The sequence below is a fragment of the Melozone crissalis genome, unplaced genomic scaffold (assembly GCF_028551555.1).
Source record: "Melozone crissalis strain CALT ecotype California unplaced genomic scaffold, PUWL_Pcris_2 ptg000295l_1, whole genome shotgun sequence".
NCBI classification, from domain to species: Eukaryota; Metazoa; Chordata; class Aves; order Passeriformes; family Passerellidae; genus Melozone; species Melozone crissalis.
In genome coordinates, this window is record NW_026536047.1 from 1 (window position 1) to 24,964 (window position 24,964).

At 50.1% G+C, this 24,964-nt stretch overlaps 2 protein-coding genes across 2 annotated transcripts; both read right to left on the minus strand.

Annotated features, from left to right (window-relative positions):
• Positions 1 to 896: 896 nt before the first annotated feature.
• Positions 897 to 12,804, minus strand: R3HCC1 (R3H domain and coiled-coil containing 1; the record flags this gene model as incomplete). Its single annotated transcript, XM_054294656.1, has 6 exons — positions 12,676 to 12,804; positions 10,738 to 10,875; positions 7,894 to 9,124; positions 7,053 to 7,225; positions 5,545 to 5,615; positions 897 to 1,041 (listed from the first exon to the last, which is right to left on the minus strand). Coding segments are annotated over exons 1-6 (1,853 nt in total), but the record flags the coding sequence as incomplete, so codon positions are not given.
• A 3,240-nt stretch (positions 12,805 to 16,044) lies between these two features.
• On the minus strand, positions 16,045 to 17,514 carry LOC128949804 (D(1) dopamine receptor-like). Its single transcript, XM_054294668.1, has 2 exons — positions 16,409 to 17,514; positions 16,045 to 16,228 (listed from the first exon to the last, which is right to left on the minus strand). Exons 1-2 carry the CDS (start codon positions 17,512 to 17,514, stop codon positions 16,045 to 16,047), a joined length of 1,290 nt encoding a protein of 429 aa, XP_054150643.1.
• Between the last annotated feature and the right edge of the window lie 7,450 nt (positions 17,515 to 24,964).

The window sequence follows — 24,964 nt, forward strand, 5'->3', positions numbered from 1 at the left end:
GTGGATTTAAGGAAATGCAGGGGAATTGGGGTGGGTTTTTATGAATTCCAGGAGAAGCAGGGTGGGTGGAGAAGTGGGGTGGATTTAGGAAAATTTAGGAGAATTGGGGTGGATTGAGGGAAATCCAGGGGAATTGGGGTGGGTTTAGGGAAATCCAGGAGAGAAGGGAATGGATTTAGGGAAATTTAGGAGAAATCTAGGGTTTAGAGGAATCCAGGAGAGGTGAGGTGGGTTTAGGAAATCCAGAAGTGCTGGATGGGTTTAGGGAGATCCAGGAGAAGTGGGATGGATTTGGGGAAATTCAGGAGAATTGGGGTGGGTTTAGGGAAATTTAGGACAAGTGGGGTGAATTTAGGGAATTCCAGGGGAATTGGGGTGGGTTTAGGGAAATTTAGGACAAGTGGGGTGAATTTAGGGAATTCCAGGAGAAGTGGAGTGGGTTTAGAGAATCCAGAAGTGTGGGGTGGATTTAGGGGACATTCAGGAGAAGTGGGGTGGATTTAGGGAAATCCTGGAGAGAAGGGGATGGGTTTAGGGAAATTTAGAAGCAGGGCGGGTTCAGGGAATTCCAGGGGAGTTGGGGTGGATTTAGGGAAATACGGGAGAAGGGGGGAGGATTTAGGGAAATTTTGAAGGGGGGTGGATTTAGGGAAAAGCAGGAGAAAGGGGATGGGTTTAGGGAAATCCCAGAAGTGGGGTGGATTTAGGGAAATCCAAGAGAAATGGGGTGGATTTAGGGATATTCCAAGAGAAGTGGGGTGGATTTAGGGAAATCCAAGAGAAATGGGGTGGGTTCAGGGGATTCCAGGAGCACTGGGGTGGGTTGAAGGAATTCCAGGGGTGGGTTCAGGGGATTCCATGGACATTGGGGTGGGTTCAGGGGATTCCAGGAGCACTGGGGGGGGCTCAGGGAATTCCAGGGGGGCTCAGGGAGCTGTGCCTCACTCGGTCTCTGCAGGGCCTTGACCTTGGCCTGTTTGCTGGCGTGGAGCAGGGGCCGGATCTTCAGGCAGGGGTAGCGGCGGCCCAGGGCCTGCGAGGCTGCAGGGACACAAAAGGGCTGGAATTAACCCCAAAATTCACACCAGGCTGGGCTGGAATCCAGGGGAGACTCCTCTGCCTGTCCTGACCCCCGGGAGAATCTGCTTTTAACCTTCATCCATGGAGAAAGCTGCCAAGAGTTTGGGATGAACGGGAATTACGAGTGCGTGAAATGGATTGTGGTGGAGTTCAGCACAGGGTGAGAAACCTGGGGGTTTTAGCATGGAAAAAGAAGTTTAGCATGGGAAAATATGTTTAGTATGGAAAAAAAGTGTAGTATGGAACAATTGCAGTATGGAACAAAAGTGCAGTATGGAAAAATTAAATTAAATCTGAATTCCAGCAAAATTCCGCACCACAGCTCAGCGCCAGAAAATCCATAAAAAAACACTACATTACACAAAAAGTGTAGTATGGAAAAAGTGCAGTATGGAACAAGTGCAGTATCGAAAAAGTGCAGTACGGAAAAATTAAATTAAATCTGAATTCCAGCAAAACTCCGCACCACAGCTCAGCGCCAAAAAATCCATAAAAAAACCACTACATTACAAAAAAAGTGTAGTATGGAACAAAAGTGCAGTATGGAAGAAAAAGTTTAGCATGGGGGGAAAAGTTGAACATGGGAAAAAAAAACTTTAGGATGGGAGAAAACGTTTAGTATGGAGGAAGAAGTTTAGTGTGGAAGAAAAAGTTCAGTGTGGGGGAGAAGTTTAGTGTGGAGGAAAAAGTTTAACATGGAAAAAAAACTTTAGGATGGAAGAAAAAGCTTAGTATAGGGGGAAAATTTTAGTATGGAAAAAGTTTCGTGTGGAGGAAAAGAAAGTTGAATGTGGAAGAAAAAGTTTAGGATGGAGGAAAAAGTTTAGTATGAAAAATTTAGCAGGCAAGAAAAAGTTTAGTGTGAAGAAAAAGATTAGGATGGAGGAAAAGAAAGTTTAATGTGGAAAAACGTTCAGTATGGAAGAAAAAGTTTGGGATGGAAAGAAAAGTTTAGTGTGGGGGGAAAAACTTTAGGATGGAAGAAAAAGTTTGGGATGTAAGAAAAAGAAGTTTAGGATGGAAAGAAAAGTTTAGTGTGGGGAAAAAAAGTTTGGGATGGAAGAAAAAGAAGTTTGGTATGGAGGAAAAAGTTTAATGTGGAAGAAAAAGTTTAATGTGGGAAAAAGTGTAGTATGGAAAAAAAGTTTAGGATGGAGGAAAAGAAAGTTTAATGTGGAAAAAAAGTTTAGTATGGAAGAAAAAGTTCAGTATGGAAGAAGTTTAGTATGGAAGAAAAATTCAGTAGAGAGGAAAAAGTTCAGTATGGAGGAAAAAGTTTGGGATGGAAAGAAAAGTTTAGTGTGGGGGGAAAAACTTTAGGATGGAAGAAAAAGTTTGGGATGTAAGAAAAAGAAGTTTAGGATGGAAAGAAAAGTTTAGTGTGGAGGGAAAAGCTCAATATGGAAGAAGTTTAGTATGGAAGAAAAAGTTTGGGATGGAAAGAAAAGTTTAGTGGGGGGGGAAAAGCTTGGGATGGAAGAAAAAGAAGTTTAGTATGGAGGAAAAAGTTTAATGTGGAAGAAGAAGTTAAGTATGGAGGAAAAATTTCAGTATGGAAGAAAAATTCAGTATGGAGGGAAAAGTTTAATATGGATAAAAGAGTTTAGTGTGGAAGAAAAAGTTTGGGATGGAAAGAAAAGTTTAGTGTGGAAAATGTTTAATGTAGAAAAGGTTTAATGTGGAGGAAAAAGTTTAGTGTGGAAAAACAGTTCAGTATGGAAGAGAAAGTTTAGGATGGAGAAAAGTTTAATGTGGAAAAAAACTTTAGGATGGAAGAAAAAGCTTAGGATGGAGGAAAAAGTTTAGGATGGAGGAAAAGAAAGTTTAATGTGGAAGAAGAAGTTCAGTATGGAAAAAGTTTAATATGGAGAAAAAGTTCAGTATGGAGGGAAAAGTTTAGTGCGGAAGAAAAATTTAGGATGAAAGAAAAAGTTTAGGATGGAGAGAAAAGTTTAGTGTGGAGGAAAAGAAAGTTTAATGTGGAAAAAAAATTTAGTATGGAAGAAAAAGTTCAGTATGAAAAAGGTTTAGTATGGAAGAAAAAATCAGTACAGAGAAAAAAGTTCAGTATGGACGAAAAAGTTTGGGATGAAAAGAAAAGTTTAGTGTGGAAAAAAAGTTTAATGTAGAAAAAGTTGAGTATGGAAGAAAAGCTTTAGTGTGGAGGAAAAAGTTTTTAGTATGGAAGAAAAGGTTTAGTGTGGTAGAAAAAGATGAGTATGGAAAAACAGTTCAAAGTTCAGTATGGAGGAAAAGGTTTAATATGGAAAATAAAGTTTAGTGTGGAAAAAGTTCAGTATGGAGGAATACCTTTAGTATGGAAGAAAAAGTTTCATGTGGAAAATAAAGTTAATATGGAAGAAGAAGTTTAGTGTGGAGGAACAACTTTAGTGTGGAAAAAGTTTTTAGAATGGAAGAAAAAGTTTAGGATGGAAAGAAAAGTTTAACATGGAAAAAAAAGTTTAGGATGGAAAGAATTCAGTATGGAAGAAAAAGTTTAGCATGGAGGGAAAAGAAGTTTAATATGGAGAAAAAAGTTTAATGTGGAAAAAAATGAAGTAGGGAAGAAGAAGTTTAGTGTGGAGGAAAAAGATGAATATGGAAAAACAGTTCAAAGTTTAGTATGGAGGAAGAAGTTTAATATGGAATATAAAATTTAGTATGGAAAAAGTTCAGTATGGAGGAAAAACTTTAGTGTGGAAAAAGTTTTTAGAATGGAAGAAAAAGTTTAGCATGGAGGAATAAGAAGTTTACCATCGAGTAAAAAGTTTAATGTGGAAAAAAATTAGGTAGGGAAGAAGAAGTTTAGTGTGGAGGAAAAACTTAAGTGTGGAAGAAAAAGTTTAGGATGGGAAGAAAAGTTTAGGATGAAAGATAAAAGTTTAGTGTGGAGGAAAAGGTTTCGGATGGAGGAAAAGAGTTCAGTATGGAAAACGTTTTGTGTGGAAAAAGAAATTTAGGATGGGAAAAGTTTTTGGTATGGAAGAAAAAGTTTAGTGTGGAAAAAATGTTTAGTATGGAGGGAAAAGTTTTGGGTTTTTATTATGGGGGTGGGCAGGAGAAAAGCTGGAGGATTTTGGGCACTGTCTGATCTCCTTCTTGTTCTTCACCTGCTCCATTTCCTGCAGTGCTGGGGGCACAGGGGCTGCATTAGAAAGAACCAAAAGCAGATGTTGGACAGACAAATAATGAGTTATTGGTAGGGAGGTGGAAATAAAATAAATCCCAAGGGTTAATTGGACAAAACAGCTTTAAAAGAGCTCGAATCTGGGTCTGGTGACTTTTGGTGCCTTCTCTCTGTACCCTGAGGTGCAGACAGTGCTGAGCTTTTAATAAGAGAAAAATAAAAAACAACCTGAAGACCAAAATCCCAAAAATCCCATCCATGCCTCATTCCCAACACAAAACTCTTCAAAGATCTCCCCATCAAAACAAAACCACAAAAAAGCACAAAACCACTCAGAGATCTCAGCATTTGCCCCCAAGGCTTGGACTAAAGCAGCTGAAATCGTGGTGGGAACAATTCCCCACCAGGAATAATCCCAAAAACTTGAAAAAATGTTATTTTAAAAGAATCTTGGCACTTTTTAGGGGAAATCCCAAATAAAAGAGCAGAACCTGTTGGGATATGAGAGGAACCCTCCAGGGCTGGCTCTGAGCTGCACTTGGGGTTTTGTCCCCCCAAAAAAATGAATTTATCCAGATTTTGGTGCCATCCCCCTCCCAATATCCTTGGGAGGTGATTGGAATATTTTCAAGTCATAAAAGACAAAAAAAAAAGGGAAAAAAAGGTGAAAAACCTCTTGATTATCATTATTATTATTTGTAATTTTTAAGAGTGCACACAGCTGCATCCAAGGCAATTAAAAAGCACTTTCCACATCCCAGCCCAGAAATTCCAGCTTTCCAAAATCTATCCAGGATGGAAAGGAACAGGAAAAAAATTAAAATAAAATAGAATAAAATAGAATGGAATAAAATAAAATAACACATAAAATAACACATATAAAATAAGTAAAATAAAAAACAAAAATAAAACAAAATAAAATAAATAAAAATAAAATTGAAATAAAATTAAAGTAAAAACAGAATAAAACAAAATATAAACGAGAATAAAATAAAAATAAAAAATAAAATTAAAATTTAATAAAAAATAAAATAAAATACTAAAATAAAAATAAAAATAAAAATAAAAATAAAAATAAAAATAAAAATAGAATAAAACAAAATATAAACTAGAATAAAATTAAAATTAAATTAAATTAAAATTAAAAAAATTTAAATTAAATTAAAACTAAAAAATAAATTTAAATTAAAAAATAAATTTAAATTCAATTTAAATTAAATTAAATTAAAATTAAATTAAAAATAAAATAAAATAAAATAAAATAAAATAAAATAAAATCAATCCCACTGCACTGGGAAGGGGCTGGGGAGCTCTGGTGCCTCAATCCCCCCCAGTACCTGTGGAGGGGCTGGAGAAGATCCCCAGGGCGTGGGTGTCATCCACCCACTGGATTTTGAAGCCACTCTCACTGCAAGAAAAGAAAATAATTTGAATAAATGTCAAGAAAAACAAAGCCCCAACAAAACGCAGCAGCCCCAGGAGGGTTCTCAGTGATTTATGGAGTTTCCCAAAGCATTATTCCCATTTTCAATGGGGGAAAGGGCAGGGAAAGGAGGAAAAATGACATTAAATGTGCCCTTTTTGAGGCCACAATATGAAATTACCCCAAATTCTCCTTTTCCTCTCAAACCCAACCTCAGTTTCAGGGATTGGCTTCCAGCACCAAAATATTGACATTTCTGAAGTGTTTCCCAGGCATAACAATGAAAACCAATTGATTTATGAAGTGATTTTGGGGTGAAATCTCATAAAGAGTCAGTGGAAAATGGGAATTTGAGAGCAGGAATTCAAAAATATTCCAATCCTTTTCTAGCTCTGCTTCACTCCCAGAGAACGGGAAAGGAAATTTGAGGAAGCACAAACAATGCAGGAAGAATTATTTCAGTATTATTAAAATATAAATTGAAGTCATTAAATTAAAATCATTCTTTCAGTTTTAAAGAATAATTTAAATATCATTTTAAAATGTAATTGATTTGGTTTAATTGATCTGTGGAAGGAATTTTCACAAGTAATCCAGGAATTATCCCAAGAGAGGAACTCAGCTCTGCCCTCACAGAAGAATTATTTAAAGCTGGGCTTTAAACCAGGATTAAACTGCAGCAAAAGCCCTTGAGGAACACAAAGAGGAAAAGGTGAAACAAAAATTCAGAATTTGGGTGCCAGAGCCATGGAGAAAAGCTGGGCTTTAAACCAGGCCTAAGCTACAGGAAAAGCCTTTGAGGAACACAGAGGGGAAGGTGAAACTAAAATTCAGAATTTTGTTGCCAGAAATGTGGGATAAAGCTGGGCTTTAAACCAGGACTAAACTGCAGGAAAAGCCCCTTTAAGGCCCACAGAAAGGGGAAGCTGAAACTAAAATTGAAAAATTGGGTGCCAGAAATGTACAGCAAAGCTGGGCTTTAAACCAGGCCTAAGCTACAGGAAAAGCCCTTGAGGCACACAATGAGAGGAAGGTGAAACTAAAATCCAGAATTTGGGTGCCAGAAGTGTGGAGCAAAGCTGGGCTTTAAACCAGGCCTAAACTGCAAGAAAAGCCCCTTTAAGGCACACAATGAGGGGAAGGTGAAACTAAAACCCAGAATTTTGCTGCCAGAAATGTGGAGCAAAGCTGGGCTTTAAACCAGGCCTAAACTGCAAGAAAAGCCCCTTTGAGGCCCAGAATGAGGGGAAGATGAAACTGATACTCAGAATTTGGGCGTTTGAAATGTGGAGTAAAGCTGGGCTTTAAACTGCAGGAAAAGCCTTTGAGGCACACAGAGAGGGCAAGGTGAAACCAAAACTCAGAATTTTGGTGCCAGTCCCAGCTCCCTGCCCTGCCCAGGCTCCCTGGGCTGTCACTCACTGGAAATCCGAGAACATTCCCAGCAGATCCTCGGTTTTCAGGGACGAGGGGAAGTCGTAGATCTCGGTGACGTGGGCCAGGTCCCCCTCGCTGACCTGCGCCTCCCCATAGCCAGAGTAATCCACAGAGATCCTCTCGATGCTGATGTCCTTCACTGACAGGTTCCCAACGATCTGGGGAGACCCAAACAAGGATTAAATACAAAGCAATGAGCCAGGCTCGAGTTTCACCCCCTTGAGCTGCTTTGAGTGAGGGCTCACAAGCTCTCGGAGGTTTATTTCATATTTGAGATCGCTCAGCTGGCATGAAATCAGCAGGATGGCTTCTGTGGCAGTGCTGGGAACAAAAAGGATTTAATAAAAAGCAAAATAACAAACCCTTTACAAAGAAAAACTGATTTAGGTGCAAGAGGTTCTTGCTCCTGGTTAAACACCCTCACAAAAGTGATTAGTTCCTTTGTTCTCTTCTTTTTCTAGTGAATTGCTCAGGTGGGACTTTTTGGCTTTGTCCAATTGGCTATCCTTAAGTTTGAGGTGAAGTCCCCCAGGTCCTATGAGGTGACTTTTTTTTACCTAATTGAGAAGATAAACTTCTGGGCTTCTTTCCTTTTTGAGGGGACAAAAGCTAGTTTTGTCACTCAAAAACAAAAAGCAAAAATCAAAAACAAAAACCCCAAAACCAAAACCAAAAAGCAAAACCAAAACCAAAAAGCCCATTCCTCATCCCCTCAGAGCCCAGCCCTCACCTCAGCCACTCCATCCCCACCTGCACCACCAGGACATGGGATCCCCTCCCAGGGGCGCCTCCTTCCCCTTTTTTCCCAGATTTTGCCCCAAATCACCTCAGCCAGGAGCTCTGCCGTGCAGTCGTCCTCGAGGCTGCTCTGCCTCGTCCCCTCTCTGTCCCCTGCAGCCAAATCCAGGCCCCTCCTCATTGCCTCGGCCACACCGGAGCCTTCCTTGTCCTCCTCTTCCTCCTTCCCCTGGATCCGCCCCGGATCTCCCTCATGGAGCGGCTCAGGGGCAGCCGCAGCCTCGGCTGGGCCTTCCAGAACCTTCTGCAGGGGCTCCTGCTCCACCTGCCCAGCGCTGGGGCTGGGAATTCCCTGGGAATTCCGGGAATGCTGATCTGCCACCGTGTCTGTCACACCTGGGGCTGTCCTGCTGCCACCGTGGTTCTCCAAAGAGACACAGCTCCTCCCACACTCCGACCCTCTGGAATCCCGGCTGGATTGCTTCTCCTCCTCCAGCTGGGCCTGGAATTCTCTGCCTTCTGCAATGGTGGTGCTGCCATGGCTTGGTTCCTCCTCTCCTGCCTCAGGTGGGTGTTTGTTGTGTTCTGCAATGGTGGTGCTGCCATGGCTTGGTTCTTCCTCTGCCTCAGGTTGGTGCTGGTTGTGTTCTCGAATGATGCTGCTGCCATGGCTTGGTTCTTCCTCTGCCTCAGGTTGGTGTTGGTTGTGTTCTCGAATGATGCTGCTGCCATGGCTTGGTTCTTCCTCTCCTGCCTCAGGTGGGTGTTGGTTGAGTTCTGCAGTGATGGTGCTGCCATGGCTTGGTTCCTCCTCCCCCGCCTCAGGAGGGTGTTTGTGGTGTGCAGAATTTGGGGCATGGGAACAGTCCTCACCCCGACCTTCCCGCTCGCAGGAATCGCCACCATTCCCCAAGGACGGCACCTTCCCACCACGCAGGGGATGCTCAGCGCGGCCTCTTCCAGGGACACTCTCTTCCTTCCCAGGGCCGCCCCCAGCCCTGCCCAGCTCCTGCTGCTCCCGGCTGGGATTCCCGGCGCCGTCGTTCTCCCCTCCTGCAGCCGCCTCGTCCCCGGGGCTCTCCCGCTCCCTCCAATTCGCCTTTCTCCGGCCCCCTCGGGGCACGAACGGGGCTCGCTCTGGTTTCCTCCGGGGCGGTCTGGAGATCCTGCCCGAGCCCACGGTGGCGCGGGCGCCGTCCCCGTGCGTGTCCCCGGCGTGGCGCAGCCCCCGCGCCCCCCGGCCCCAGGGCTGCGCCGGGCGCTGCGCTCGGCCAGCGGGGGGACCCGGCTTGTGGTCAACGGAGGGCTCGCTGGGAAGCCTGGGAAGGAGGGGATGGTGAGAGGGGAGCAGGGGAAGCACAGGGGAAAAGGAAAAGAAACATCAAATTCCCAAAAAATCCCACTGTTCCTTGGGGTCTGGGGGGTGCCATTGGTAATGGAGAACCTGAACGGGACACGGTGCTGGAGCCCCTCTGGAGCCAGGCTGAGAGAGCTGGGAATGCTCCAGGAGAGCTCAGAGCCCCCTCCAGGGCCTGAAGGGGCTTCAGGAGAGCTGGAGAGGGACTGGGGACAAGGGATGGTGAGAGGGGAGCAGGGGAAACCCAGGGGAAAAGCATCAAAAAGGGAATTCCCAAAAGGAAAAATTCCCAAAGGGAAAATCCCGCTGTTCCTTGGGGTCTGGGAGGTGACATTGGTAATGGGGAACCTGAATGGGACACAGGGTCTTGTGCCTGATCCAAGGGCTGGAGCCAGGCTGAGAGAGCTGGGAACACTGCAGGGGCTCCAGGGAGAGCTCAGAGCCCCTTGCAGGGCCTGAAGGGGCTCCAGGAGAGCTGGACTGGGAAGGAGAGGATGGTGAGAGGGAGCAGGGGAAGCACAGGGGAAAAGGAAAAGAAACATCAAATTCCCAAAAAATCCCACTGTTCCTTGGGGTCTGGGGGGTGCCATTGGTAATGGAGAACCTGAACGGGACACGGTGCTGGAGCCCCTCTGGAGCCAGGCTGAGAGAGCTGGGAATGCTCCAGGAGAGCTCAGAGCCCTTTCCAGTGTCTAAAGGGGATCCAGGCAGAGCTCAGAGCCCCTTGCAGAGCCTAAAGGGGATCCAGGAGAGCTGGACAGGGACTGGGGACAAAGTAGAAGCATCAAATTCCCAAAAGTGGGAAAATCCCGCTGCTCCTTGGGGTCTGGGAGGTGCCATTGGCGATGGAGACCTTAAATGGGACACGGTGACTCTGTGCCTGATCCAAGGGCTGGAGCCCCTCTGGAGCCAGGCTGAGAGAGCTGGGAATGCTCCAGGAGAGCTCAGAGCCCCTGCAGGGCCTGAAGGGGCTTCAGGAGAGCTGGAGAGGGACTGGGAAGGAGAGGATGGTGAGAGGGGAGCAGGGCAAGCCCAGGGGAAAAGGAGGAGAAGCATCAAATTCCCAAAAAATCCTGCTGTTCCTTGGGGTCTGGGAGGTGCCATTGGTAATAGAGAACCTGAATGGGACAAAGTGACTTTGTGCCTGATGGATCAGGCTGGAAACCCTTTGGAGCCAGGCTGGGAGAGCTGGGAATGCTCCAGGGACTCCAGGGAGAGCTCAGAGCCCCTTCCAGAGCATGAAGGGGCTCCAGGAGAGCTGGAGAGGGACTGGGGACAAGGATGGAGGGACAGGACACAGGGAATGGCTCCCACTGCCAGAGGGCAGGGATGGATGGGATATTGGGCAGGAATTGTTCCCTGTGAGGGTGGGATGGAATTCCAGAGCAGCTGTGGCTGCCCCTGGATCCCTGGAATGCCCAAGGCCAGGCTGGACATTGGGCCTTGGAGCACCTGGGACAGTGGGGGTGTCCCCAGAAGGTGACAAGGACGGCACTGGGATGAGTTTCGGGTCCCTCCCAAACCATTCCAGGGTTTTGGTCGTTGCCAGCCCTGACCCAGGGGATCACAGCTCACCTGACAGCAGAGTGACAAATGACTGTCCTCCTCCTCCAGCCCTCTCCCACCGAGAAGCTGCTCAGCAACTCCATGTTCTCCACGGTCCTGTGGATCAGGTACCTGAGGCGGCTGGACAGGGGTGGGAACAGCAGCACCCTGCGAGGAGAGAGGGCTCAGGGCATCAGGAACGTGCAGGGAGGGATGGGGATGGTGGAAACATTCAATACCCTCATCCCTGAGGCATCCCCAGCACGGGGTTTAAATCAGAAAAAAGGCAAGCAGGACTTGGGGGTATTAAAGGCACAAATGACTTGTCAGATTTGCAAATGTCCAGAGACATTTTACACGTTAAATGGAGTGTGGGGAATGCCTGACCCAAGGCGTTGGCCTGGACTCTCCTTCCTGCTGTATCCATATGGGAAAAGCTGGGAAGCACCAGCAGAAAGCTGCTACTGATCCCCTCCCTCCCAGGCTGAGCCTAACTTCATTTCTCTCTCCACAATATCTTATTCTAAACATTTCTAAATCAATATTTATCCCAAAAATTAAATACAAATATATACTATATAAACCTTCCTTATATACAAATATATACTCTATATATGTATGTATTCAGTATATATATAGAGTATGTATTTAGTATATGTAGTATATATAGTATATATATACAAATAGATATATATACATTCTTTATATACAAATATATACTATATAAACCTTCCTTATATACAAATATATACTATATATAGTATAAATTTAGTGTACATTTATATTATATATTTAGTATATATACTATATATATAGTACAAATTTAGTATATATATTATATATTTAGTATATATACTATATATATAGAATATATTTAGTATATATATAGTATATATTTAGTATGTATACTATATATATACTATATATAGTATATATTTAGTATATATACTATATATAGTATATATATACTATATATATACAAATATATATATACATATATATACATTCTTTATATGCAAATATATACTATATATAGTATATATTTAGTATATAAATATATATATTATATATTTAGTATGTATACTATGTATTTAGTATATATTTAGTATATATTTAGTATGTATACTATATATACAATATATAGTATATATTTAGTATGTATACTATATATATACTATATATAGTATATATTTAGTATATATAGTATATATAGTATATATATACTATATATATACAAATATATATATACATATATATACATTCTTTATATACAAATATATGCTATATAAACCTTTATATAGTATATAACTATATATATATAGTTATATACTATATATAACTATTTACAAATACATACTATAAATATATAAACCTTCTATCAAACTTTATAAATTTATAAATATATAAAGCTTCTATCAAACTTTATAAATTACAAATTTATAAATATATAAACCTTCCATCAAACTTTAAAATTCCCCCACAAACCCATTTCCCAGCTGGAAACCAGGAATAAACCAAGAATGGATAAATAAACTCCACGTTCAATGTCACTTGGTGTGTCCCCGAGTGTTTGACAATGGCACAGGGAATTTCTTTGCCAAATATTTTATTAAAAAAAAACCACTGAAACAAATATTTAAGGTCAGGAGAAGCTGGCAGGGAGCTCAGCTCAGCTCCTGTCCAGCACCCTGGGCTTGGCCACCCCAAGGCCTCCAAAGGTCACTGGGCTGGGAACAGCTCCAGGTGAACCCAGGACGAGCAGAAAGCCACCAAAGGCCACAAAGCCCCGCCTGAAGGGGAGGGGATCCCACAGCCGGACCCCAAATGCTGCTGCTTTCACCCCAGAAAATCGATGCCAAGCACGAGCCCAAGGTGCCCAGGTGTCCCTGGCACTGCCCAGGTGTCCCCGGTGCTGCCCAGGTGTCCCTGGCACTGTCCAGGTGTCCCCGGGGACAGTCAGGGACCCACCGGTGGTGCTGGTCCTGCTCCATGAAGTGCTCCAGCTCCTCCACGATCCTGCCCACGAACTCATCCTCGCTGGGCGACAGGAAAACGCCATCCATGGGGCACAGAGCCAGGGACAGCCTGCCGGGGGACAGGGACACAATGGAGGGACAGGGACACACATGGAGGGACAGGGACAGGGAGGGACAGGGACAGCCTGCCAGGGGACAGGGGCACGTGGAGGGAGGGACAGGGGCACAATGGAGAAACAGGAGCACATGGAGGGATAGGGACACACCTGAGGGACAGGGACACGTTGAGGGAGGGACAGGGACAGCCTGCTGGGGGATAGGGACACACCTGAAGGACAGGGACACCCGGAGGGACAGGGAGGCACCTGGAGGGAGAGACAGGGACACACCTGGAGGGACAGGGATACATGGAGGGACAGGGACACATCCTCCAGATGTGGGCACATGGGACGGGGGCATATGGGGCGGGACAGGGACACACGTGGAGGGCCAGGGACACACGGAGGGAGGGACAGGGACAGCATGCCAGGGGACAGGGACACATGGACATCTGGAGGAACAGGGACAGATGGAGGGACAGGGGCACATCGGGAAGGACGGGGGCACATAGAGGGAGGGACAGGAACACACCTGGAGGGACAGTGGCACACCTGAGGGAGAGGGACACACCTGGAGGGAGGGACGCACGTGGAAGGACAGGGACACGAGCACATGGAGGAAGGGACAGCCGCCAACCCCCGCCCACGGGTGCCCAAATCTCACCCGCCCCTGCGCTGGCTCCATCTGCACCCCGCTATCCCCAAAATCCCAGGGCCCCCCAAAATCCCCCAGCCCCGGGCATTCCAATTTCCCCCAGCCCCGGGCATCCCAATTTCCCCCAGCCCCGGGCACCCCAAAATCCCCCAGCCCCGGCCATCTCAATTTCCCCACCCCTGTGCACCCCCAGCCTCTCTGCCCTGCGTTATCCCCCTTTCCCGGACACCCCCATGCCGCTCTCCGCATCCGCCTGCCCCCCCATGTCCCAGCGCCACGTGCTGCCTCCCGTCCCCACCACCACCATCATCATCATCATCACCATCACCACCCGAGCCCCGAGCCCCCATCGCGCCCATCCCCGCTCCCGGCCCCACCGCGCCCCCGCTCCGCACCCCCGGTGTCCCCCCGGCTGCGGCCGCCCCGGCCGGGTCCCCCCGCGTCCTCACCGCCAGGCCCGGCCGAGCAGCGGATGCCGGAGCGGCGCCTGCGCCCGGCTCTGGCTCCTCCCGCTCTGCCCCGGCTCCTCCCGCCCGGTTCTGGCTCCTCCCGCCCGGCCCCGGCTCCTCCCGCCCGGTTCTGGCTCCTCCCGCCCAGGTCTGGCTCCTCCCGGCTCCTCCCGCTCGGTTCTGGCTCCTCCCGCTCTGCCCCGGCTCCTCCCTCCATATCCCGGCTCCTCCCGCTCTGCTCCGGCTCCTCCCGCTCTGTCCGGGCTCCTCCCGCTCTGCTCCGGCTCCTCCCGCTCCATCCCGGCTCCTCCCGCTCCATCCCGGCTCCTTCCGCTCTATCCCGGCTCCTCCCGCTCCATCCCGCCTCCTCCCGCTCTATCCCGGCTCCTCCCGTTCTATCCCGGCTCCTCCCGCTCCGTCCTGGATCGTCCTGCCCCGTCCCAGCTCCTCCCGACTGATCCGAACTTTTCCGTCCCCGTCCTGGCTCGTTCCCTTTGCTCTGGGCTCCTCTCGGCCTGTCCTGGCTCTTCCCCCTCATCCCGGTTCTTCTTCCCTCTCGCTCCCGGTTCTTCTTCCCCCTCATCCCCGGTTCTTCCTCCCCGCCCCGGCTCCATCCCCGGCAGCGCTCCTGGCCCTGCTCTCCCCAAACCCTCCCGGGCCGGGTTCATCCCCTGTCCCCGTTCGGCTCCGGGCGCTCCAGAATCGCCGCTGAGATCGGGGCAGCAGCCGGGGCTGATTTCAGCCTGTCCGGAGCTGCTTTCCCGGGATACAACCCCGGCCTCGGCTGTCGCGGGAAATAATCCCGGCCTCGGCTCTCCCGGGAAATAATACCGACCTCAGTTTTCCTGGAACATCTCCCGGTCTTTCCCGGGCAAGAGGAGCAGGTTCCAGTCTGGAAATAAAGCCGGGCAAGACATCAACCCCCAGCAGCCACATCCCATTATCCTCACCCGTGCTCGCTTCTCCCTTTCTCTGTTAAAGCCATTCTTACTAAAATTCCCGATTTTTTCTGGCTGAAAAATCACTTGAAAGTCAGCAGTCATTCCCTATCCTAGGCTGTCTCCCTGCAATTCCAGCTGGGAAAGCAGCACAATTCCACATCACCTGCACAGGGTTAATTCCCACACTCTCCCAGCCCAGCACACTCAAATGTGGCTGGTTTGGACTGGTATGGATTAGGAGGAACCTAATGGAATGGTTTGGATTTGGAGGAACTCCAAATTTTTTCCCCTCTATCTGCTGATTTCCACGTGGATTTGATGCTTTTCCTCCTTTCCCTCTTTTACAAATATCACTTTTCTCAGGCCCCTCTGCTCCTCACCCAAAAAAACCCCAGAATCTGTCCCCAGGTCACCCATGGCACATCCAGAGTTCCTGGAGTTTTTTTGGGATTACAGAGTGTTGGGATCTATAAAATTAGAGGGTTTTGAGAAAATGGTAAAAAAGATCTCTGCCCCAATCCCTGCTCTGGGATCAGCCCCAGCCTGGAATAATTTCACCCACCCCAATGTGGAATTTGGGATGGGAGAAGGGAAAAGAGGAGGAGGAAAAGGAGGAAGACGCTTCCTGGTGGGATTACAGAGGAAATCTGTGCAGGGAAAAAGGGAAAAAGGAGCCACATTCTGCAGCCAGGTAAACAAGGGGGTCTGTGCCACAGGCAGCCCCAGTCCCACCAGTTTGGAGCCGTTCCCATTTCCCAGTCTGCCCACAGGAATGTCTGTAACACACTGGGATTCCTTCCTGAGCCTGGCAGGTTTGGACCTGTCCCTCCTGGTGCTGGGTCAGAGCCGCTGCAGGAAAATAGCAATAATTAAACACATTAATTTGATGAAATAATTAAATACAGGTAATAATAGGACACACAGTGGGTCGCTTCACCCTCTTTGTTGTCTTTCCTTTGCAGTTCATCACAGACACACCGAGCTGGCTGCTTTCCCCCAACCCCTTTACAAACCATCCTGGATTAAGCACCAGAATTTTGCCACATGTATCAAGAAACTCTTCCAAAACAGTTCTGGGAAAAGCTGAGTGCTCCCTCCTCTCTTGTGCCAAGCCAGGAGTTCCCAGCACCACACAACACCCTGAATTATAAATATTAATTATAAATTAATACAGAAGTGTTCAGCATTCAGCATTCGCCTCTCTTTCCCCACCCAGGCTCAATGGAAGGTGCTGCTGGCCAGAGGGGGAACCCTCCCCAGCCAGACGGGGGTCCCACACTCAGGAAGGGCCTTCTGAGGTGGGGAGGAGCCCAGAGAAACCCTCTCCAAGGCCACCTCGGGGCTCTCCACCTGCAGCACGGCCTGGGGCAGCAGCTGGGGCGGGCTGAGGCCCTGCAGAGCCCTGTGGCCGGAGGTGTCGGGGTGGAAGGACACCAGCCCGGGGGTGTCGGGGTGGAAGGACACCAGCCCGGAGGTGTCGGGGTGGAAGGACACCAGCCCAGAGGTGTTGGGATGGAAGGACACCGGCCCAGAGGTGTTGGGATGGAAGGACACCGGCCTGGAGTTGTCAGGACAGAAGGACACCGGCCCGGAGGTGTCGGGGTGGAAGGACACCAGCTCGTTGCTGAAGGTCACCGTCTCCACGGCGCCGCCGCGGCACAGGCAGCCCCAGCCCAGCAGGGAGGCGAAAGCGGCGCGGAACTCGGCGTTGAAGGCGTAGATGATGGGGTTGAGGGCAGAGTTGGCCCAGCCCAGCCAGGTGAAGGTGCTGAGCACGGCCCTGCTGACGCACGGCGACGCTCCCGGGACGTGGAGATCGGGGTCGCAGAAGGGCACCAGGCAGTTGAGCACGAAGAAGGGCAGCCAGCAGCACACGAAGACGCCCACGATGATGGAGAGGGTCTGCAGCACCTTGGTCTCCTTCTTGAGGGAGTTTTTCAGGGAGGTTTCCCGAGGGTGGTCGCTCTGTCCCACCGGGGTCTCCAGGGAGGAGATGCCGCGGAGCTGGCGCCGGGCCAGGCGGAAGAGGCGCCCGTAGGTGCCCAGCATGATGGCCACGGGGATGTAGAAGCTGATGAGGGACGAGGAGATGGCGTAGGTCCTGCTGAGGCTGGGATCACAGCTCCCCTCCTCCGCAGAGCCGTTAAACCCCAGCTGCTCGCGGGCCTTGTGCCACTGCAGCTGCACGGGGAGGAAGGAGATGAGGAGGGACAGCAGCCAAGCCACCGCGATGGTGACGAAGGCCAGGCGCTGTGTCACCCTCCTCTGGTGTCGGAAGGGCTCGGCAATGGCCCAGTAGCGCTCGACGCTGATGAGGCACAGGTGAAGGATGGAGGCCGTGCAGCACGTGATGTCAAAGGCCACCCAGAGGTCACAGAAGGCCCCGAAGGGCCAGAAGCCCAGCACATCGCTGGCAGCTCTCCAGGGCATCACCAGCACGGCCACCAGCAGGTCGGACACGGCCAAGGAGACCACGAAGAGGTTGGTGACCTTGGAGCGCAGGTGTGGGAACCTGAGCACGGCCAGGCACACCAGGGCGTTCCCCAGCAGCGTGGTGAGGATGAGGAGGGACAGGCAGGTGGCTGTCACCACCCGCAGGGACAGCGGGGAGTGGCTTTGGGCTGCCCAGCCGGTGGCACTGAGCCCGTCCTGCCCAGCTCCTCCTGCCGAGGGGTAAAACCCATCCATGGCTGCCCCTTGTCCTGGACTGTCAAGCAAATTGTGTTCTGTTCACCATCTGCTCGTCAGCTGTCTTCTGTTCAGTGGGCACTTCTCCTTATCCCTTCCACAACCATCTGCTGATAAGAGGCCATTGAATGTCCCTGCACAGCTGATAAGAACTACAGCATCCCATTGGGAGATGTGAGCCCAGAGGGAGGAGCCAAGCATTCCTACCCGGATATAATCTGGAGATTCTGGAATGTTGGGGAAGATGGAACAGGAAAGCCTTATAAACATGATTGTCTGGCAAAAGATTTTGAGAATATGGAAACTATAAGTGAGATTGAAATGAAAGCAAGCTTTGAGATCCCTCAGTTACTGAACAATGGGAAAACAATGGTGTGGCTGGCTGAAGGTGATCCCCTTTTGATGGAACAACACCCTCTGCTTGCATGCAGCTCCAAGGCTCAGAGCAGACCCTACAGCTTGGCAGAAGGGCCCAAAGAGGAGTTTTTAGGGTTTAAAATGTAACACAGGATGGCAATGTAATGATTCTTATAGGCTGTATGGAAATGCTGTAGGATTTCTATATTGTATTGGATTGGTTAGTGAGAAGTAGAATATTCAACACAGAAGAAGATTTATTGTATTGGAATGGGAACCTCACTCTCTTACCCCTTTTACTCTCTTACCCTCTCATCCTCTCTCCCCCTCTCTTCCCTCAGCCTGCTCTGAGCTGTGCCTGGCAGCTCCCAGCAGGGCCCTTTGCAATAAACCCCAAATTCCAAGCCCTGCCTGCAGAGATCTCTCGTCTCCATCCATCCCAACCGTCCTACCTCCCGATGCTCCAACACTGGAACACCAGCACGGCTTCTCCACTGGATTCCCCAGAGGAGCAGCAGCTGCCTCTGCCCCTGGATCTTCAGAGGAGACTCCACCCTTGTCCAGGATCCCTGCTCCAGCAGAACCAGCCCTGACACTGCAGGAGGGCTGAGCCACAATTCCAACGGGACTGCTGCCAACACCCTGACCCACAGCGTGTCAGGTTGGGTTCTGACTCTGGCAGGGTTGGTTCAGTTCACTGCATTGTTTATTTTGTCCTTTTATTTTCTTCCCTATTAAAGAACCATTATTCCTGCTCCCGCCCATATTTTTTGCCTGAGAGCCCCTTAATTTAAAATTTATAGCAATTTGGAGTGAGGGGATTTTACATTTTCCATTTCAGGGGAGGTTCCTGCCTTCCTTAGCAGACACCTGGCTTTCAAACCAAGACACCCATTTATCCCTTCCTGCTGAGGTTTCTCAAGGCTCCATCAGCATCCAGAGCCCATTTTCCCTTTTCCCTGCTCCCACAGCATCTCCAAAGCCCCAGCTGCAATCCAGTCCTGCTGCCAGCCCAGGAAAAGTGCTGGAAGCTCTCAGTCCTTTCCAGGTCTCTGCTGACAGAATTTTTGGATTTTTGGATTTTCAGAGTTTGGATTTTCCCTCCTGCCTCCCATCCCAGCTCCCTTCCTCTGCTGCTCCCAGGAGCCAGAACTCACCTCCAGGGCTGGGGAGGCTTTGCTGCAAATCTTCTGCTGCAAATCTTCCTCCCTCTCCTCTCTGCCCTCTCCTCTTCACCTGCTGGTGCTCCTGCAGAATTCCCAGATCCCTCCCGTGGCCAGGCTGGGATTCACTGCCAGGAGCAAGAGGGGTCTGAGCTCCCTGTGCTCCTGCAGCCCCTCCCTGCTCACAGCTCTTCCCCTGGAGCCAAATCCCTCTGCCTTTGGCTCAGGTGGGATCCGACTCTGCCCAGGAGCTGGGAGAGATGTGAATCCACAGGGTGAGTCACTGGGAATTCAGTGAGAGGGTTCGAGGGGGGAAATAATCATTCCAGTCAGATTTGAGGGTCCTCAATGCAAATGAGCGCAGAGATTTATTGTGATTTCTGCATAAATGATGCCTGATTGCCGTGCCCAGGCACTGAGTCATAGCTCAGAGATGACCCCAAAGCAATCACTCCTCCCTGCCCTGAGCTGGTGCAAAATTGGCATTTACTGTCCACTGCAAAATCCCTTCTCCAGGACAAAAAATGAAAAAACACATCTAAAAACCCTGTACAAACCTGGAAGTTTTTATTTCTTTTTGAAAGTCCTGCACAAAGCAGCCTCAGATCTTTTTTCAGCACAGGTCACCTGCAGAACCAGTGAGGGTGAGGATAAGTTTTTTAATCCTTGATAAATGGATTTTACTTTCAGCAAAGCAGTGTAAAGTTTCTTCTTTTTCAAGTTCATCATGATTTCCTTAATTCCCAGCTCATTCCACTTCAGGGATAACTGGTAAAACTCACCAGAAAGTCAAGACCCTTTTCCAGTCAGGTGTGGATGCGGCACTTGGGGACACGGTGTGGGGGTGGCCCTGATGGTCTGAAGGTGTTTGCCAACCTTAACTCCAGAATTTCATATTTTGGAGCTCCTAAGGAGGAGGAGGAGCTGATTTATGTTTCAAAGAAGGATTTCCTGGAAGCCTCCTGGCTTGGGATGTGCCACCATGGGCTGCCACTGCAGCTGTGACTTACGGAGGTGACAGATCCAGTGCCACCCCTGCTCTCCTGAGAACAGCCTCCCTGCCAATGTGAGGTGGGGAAAAGCAGGACAAGGATTTGTAAATCCTGGGCACAAAACGAGTTGGTTCAGCTCTAATTCATTCCCTCTGTGCCCGGAATGTGATCCTGGAGCATCCCTGACCCTGCCTGTCCCTGTCACCTCGGGGGAAAGAGCCACCAGAGCACCCCGAGCTGGCTCAGCTGAACTCAGGTCCATCAACCCAGCTCTGCTAAACCCGGATCCATCGCCCCGGGATTGCTAAACCCGGGTCTATCCCCCTGAACCAGCTCTGCTGAGCCCGGATCCTTCATCCCAGGATTGCTAAATCTGGACTCATCACCCCGGGACTGCTAAACCCGGGTCCATCCCCCCGAACCGGCTGAGCTAAGCCCGGGTCCATCAACCCACCTCTGCTAAACCCGGGTCCATCACCCTGGAATTTCTAAACCCGGTCCATCACCCCGGGATTGCCAAACCCGGGTCCATCACCCCGGGACTGCTAAACCCGGGTCCATCACCCCGGGATTGCCAAACCCGGGTCCATCACCCCGGGACTGCTAAACCCGGGTCCATCACCCCGGGATTGCCAAACCCGGGTCCATCACCCCGGGACTGCTAAACCCGGGTCCATCACCCCGGGATTGCCAAACCCGGGTCCATCACCCCGGGATTGCTAAACCCGGATCCATCACCCCGGGATTGCCAAACCCGGGTCCATCACCCCGGGATTGCCAAACCCGGGTCCATCACCCCGGGATTGCTAAACCCGGATCCATCACCCCGGGATTGCCAAACCCGGGTCCATCACCCCGGGACTGCTAAACCCGGGTCCATCACCCCGGGATTGCCAAACCCGGGTCCATCACCCCGGGATTGCCAAACCCGGGTCCATCACCCCGGGATTGCCGAGCCAGGGTCCATCACCCCGGGATTGCTAAACCCGCGTCCATCACCCCGAGCCGGCCCAGCTGAGCCCGGGGACAGCGGGACCCGCCCCGATCCATTCCCAGCAGGGGCCGATGCTCCCTGAAGCCACGGCCGGGCTCGCTCTGGGTGTCCGGGCGCTCGCTGTCCCCGTGTCGCGGCCACAGCTCGGTTTAATTAAACCCCGGTTTAATGAGCGGCGGCTGCAGCGCCAGGCAGCGAGGGTAGGTGGCACCAGCAGCCGCGCCCGGAGCAGCGCCGGCCTCGGGAATTGGGGATCCAGCGGGGGAAAGGCGGGAGCTGGGACAGGGCAGGGGCAGAGCAGGGCAGAGAGCGGGGCAGGGTTCATCCCCCGAGGGGGGAATAAACCCCGGGACAGCCCCCCGAGAACGGGCACGGCCCCGGGGCTGGCAGAGCTCCAGGAGCGTTTGGACGCCGCTCCCAGGGTGGGATTTGGGGCGTCCGGGTCCTTTCCCTCTCAGGATACCCCAAGGCCCTCAAGGCAGATCCCTCACCCACCCAGGGATGCGCTGCCCTCGGTGCCCCACGGGGCATTTTCCTCCCAAGCCCCGCTCTGGGCATGAAGGTTTTCAGGAGCTCAGAAACAAGCACCGGGATGCTGTCACTGCTGTCACTGCTGTCACTGCTGTCACTGCTGACCGGGTGAGCAGGGTGGCAGCGCCCTGTGACACAGCAGGGGTCGCCCTGATCTGTCACACAAGGCACTGGTGGCACTGATCTGTCACAGCCCAGCAGGGTGGCACGGATCTGTCACACAGGGCACTGGTGGCATTGGATCTGTCACACAGGGCACTGGTGGCACTGGATCTGTCACAGCCCAGCAGGGTGGCACTGGATCTGTCACCTCCGTAAGTCACAGCACAGGGTGGCAGTGGCAGCTCCTGGTGGCACATCCCGAGCCAGGAGGCTTCCAGGAAATCCTTCTTTGAGACACAAATCAGCTCCTTCTCCTTGGGAGCACCAAAGGGAAAATTTTAGACTCAAGGTTGGCGAAGACCTTCAGACCATCAAGGCCACCCCACCCCGTGTCCCCAAGTGCCACATCCACACTTTTTGAACCCCTCCAGGGATGGTGATTCCACCCTTCCAGTGCCTGGCATTTTCCATGAAGGATTTTGTCCCAGTTTCCAATCTCAACCTCCCCGGCACAACCTGAAGGTGTAGGAAAGGATCAGGAAAGAATCTCCCCTTCAGCTGGGGATGAGATGGGATCCAGGGGATGGGATGGGATCCAGGGGATGGGATCCATGGGATGGGATCCAGGGAATGGGATCCAGGGAATGGGATGGGATGCATTGGATGGGATCCATGAAATGGGATCAGTGGGATGGGATCCATGGGATGAGATCCATGGGATGGGATGAGATCCATGGGATGGGATGGGATGGGATGGGATGGGATGGGATGGGATCCATGGGATGTGATCCATGGGATGGGATGGGACCCATGAGATGGGACGGGATGGGATCCATGGGACCCATGAGATGGAATGGGATGGGATGGGATGGATGGGATGGGATGGATGGGATGGGATCCATGGGATGGGATCCATGGGACGGGATGGGATCCATGGGATGGGATGGGATCCATGGGATGGAATCCATGGGATGGGATGGGATGGGATGGGATCCATGGGATGGAATCCATGGGATGGGATGGGATGGGATCCATGGGATGGGATGGGATCCATGGGACGGGATGGGATCCATGGGATGGAATCCATGGGATGGGATGGGATGGGATCCATGGGACGGGATGGGATCCATGGGATGGGATGGGATCCATGGGATGGGATCCATGGGATGGGATCCATGGGACGGGATGGGATGGGATCCATGGGACGGGATGGGATCCATGGGACGGGATGGGATCCATGGGATGGGATTCAGTTTATCCCATTTCTGGCATTTTGCACCGCACCTGCTGCAGGGTCCCTGCAGGTTCTGCCGTCACAAACCCAACCCAGCAGCTCCTCCTGGGAGGGATCAGATCTCCTCCCCTGAGGATCTGCATTATCTGATCAGCAACAGTTCAGCAGCTATTTTTTTCCAGGCTCAAGTTAAGCTCTATTTTAAACAGCTCTCCAGCATGAAAAGATTCCAGTTTGGTGTCAATTCAGCTCGAAGTTTTTATATTTAATTTCCTCACCCAGCAAGAGGCTGCCCTTGATTTCCTCTCCCTGCTGTCTCACCAAAATATCCTGAAAATTCTCCATTCAGGCACCCTGATTACATCCCCCACTCTGCATCAAAGGCAGAAAATTACCAGCCACTCCAAATAAAGCAGCAGCTGCTGGGGTTTAACTCCTAAATGTCGCTTCCAGCACGGCTGATGCATCCCAGGATTATGGGGAGTGTTTATTCCTGCAGGAATTTCCAGGGGAGGGACAAGTTCTGAGAGATCAGGGGAGAAAGGAGGAGGAGTCAGACTTGAACAACAAAAATCCAGGTTGTAGGTGAGAGCTGAGCCCTGTAAAAAATCCAGGGAGCTCTCCAGGGATCAGATCAAAGCTCAGCCAGAGGAAACAGCATCAACAGCCTGAGATTCCTGGTTTAGGCATTGTGGTTTCAGAGGGAAATTTGGGTTTTTATCCAGCAGGCCGCTCAATTTACATCGATTTTCTTCAGGCAGAGGGAAAACCAGTACCAGGCTCCCAGTCTGGGCTGCTTAATTGCAATTAGAACAAGAAGCTGGGTGAAAACTGCCCCAAAATCAGCTTTAGGAATTGCCTGGTACAAAAGCAAGGGGTGCATTAGAACTGATTTCCTTTTCTCCATGGGCAAAGGGTTGTGATTGTGAGCATTCAAAGTGCAGGTTTGAGATAAAAAAGAAAGGGAAGAATAAAGAAAAGTGGGAATTGTGTCCACAATGACACCAGGAATGAAGGCAGTGCCACCCAAAAAGCAGCAGAGCCTGCTCAGGAAATACAGACAAATTATTAAATGTGGTAATATTTAATAATGGGGTTTTTAAACCCAGGTTAGTCTGGTGGAGCAGGGGCTCAGTTTGGGTTTGGATAAAGCAGCCCAGGACTATCCCTGGATGCCAGCACAGCTGGATCAGCAGCTGGAGCAGGGACAAAGCACAGGAGGCCCCTGGGTCCCTCCCCTCCCCTTTGGTCACACACAGGCAGAAAACACCGAGGATTTTCTCCCATTTACTTCCAGAGGAAAGGAATACAGAGCTTCAAGTCATTGTACATCATTCCATGGGGACGTGAGAGCTGCAGCCTCCCCGCCCCTGGCAGGAGCCTGCACTGGTGAGCGGTGACAGAGGGGACACAGCCCCTGGGACAGCCCCAGTGCCACCCTGGCCCTGGGCTGGGACTGGGCGGGCACGAAATGGGCACAGGAGGGGAAACTCCAGCCGCCATTGCATTACCCCAAGGTGCCACTGAGGAGTGGGGGCTGGAGAGGCAGCGTGGAAGTGCTGGGACACATTCCTGGTGGTGCTGGGATACATTTCCAATGGTACTGGAATAAATTCCCAGTGATACTGGAATAAATTCCCAGTGCTGTGGGAACACATTCCCAGTGGGGCAGGAATACATTCCCAATGGGGCACGAATACATTCCCAGTGCTGAGGGAATTCATTCCCACAGGTGCAGGAATACATTCCAGTAGTACTGGAATAAATTCCCAGTGGTACTGGAATACATTCCCAATGCTGTGGGAATACAATCCCAGTGCTGTGGGAATAAATTCCCAGTAGTACTGGAATAAATTCCCAGTGGTGCAGGAACACATTCCCAGTGATGCTGGAATAAATTCCCAGTGCTGCTGGAATACATTCCCAGTGGTACTGGGACACATTCCCAATGCTGTGGGAATAAATTCCCAGTGATATTGGAATACATTCCCAGTGGTACTGGAATAAATTCCCAATGCTGTGGGAAATACATTCCCAGTGATGCTGGGATACATTCCCACTGGTACTGGAATAAATT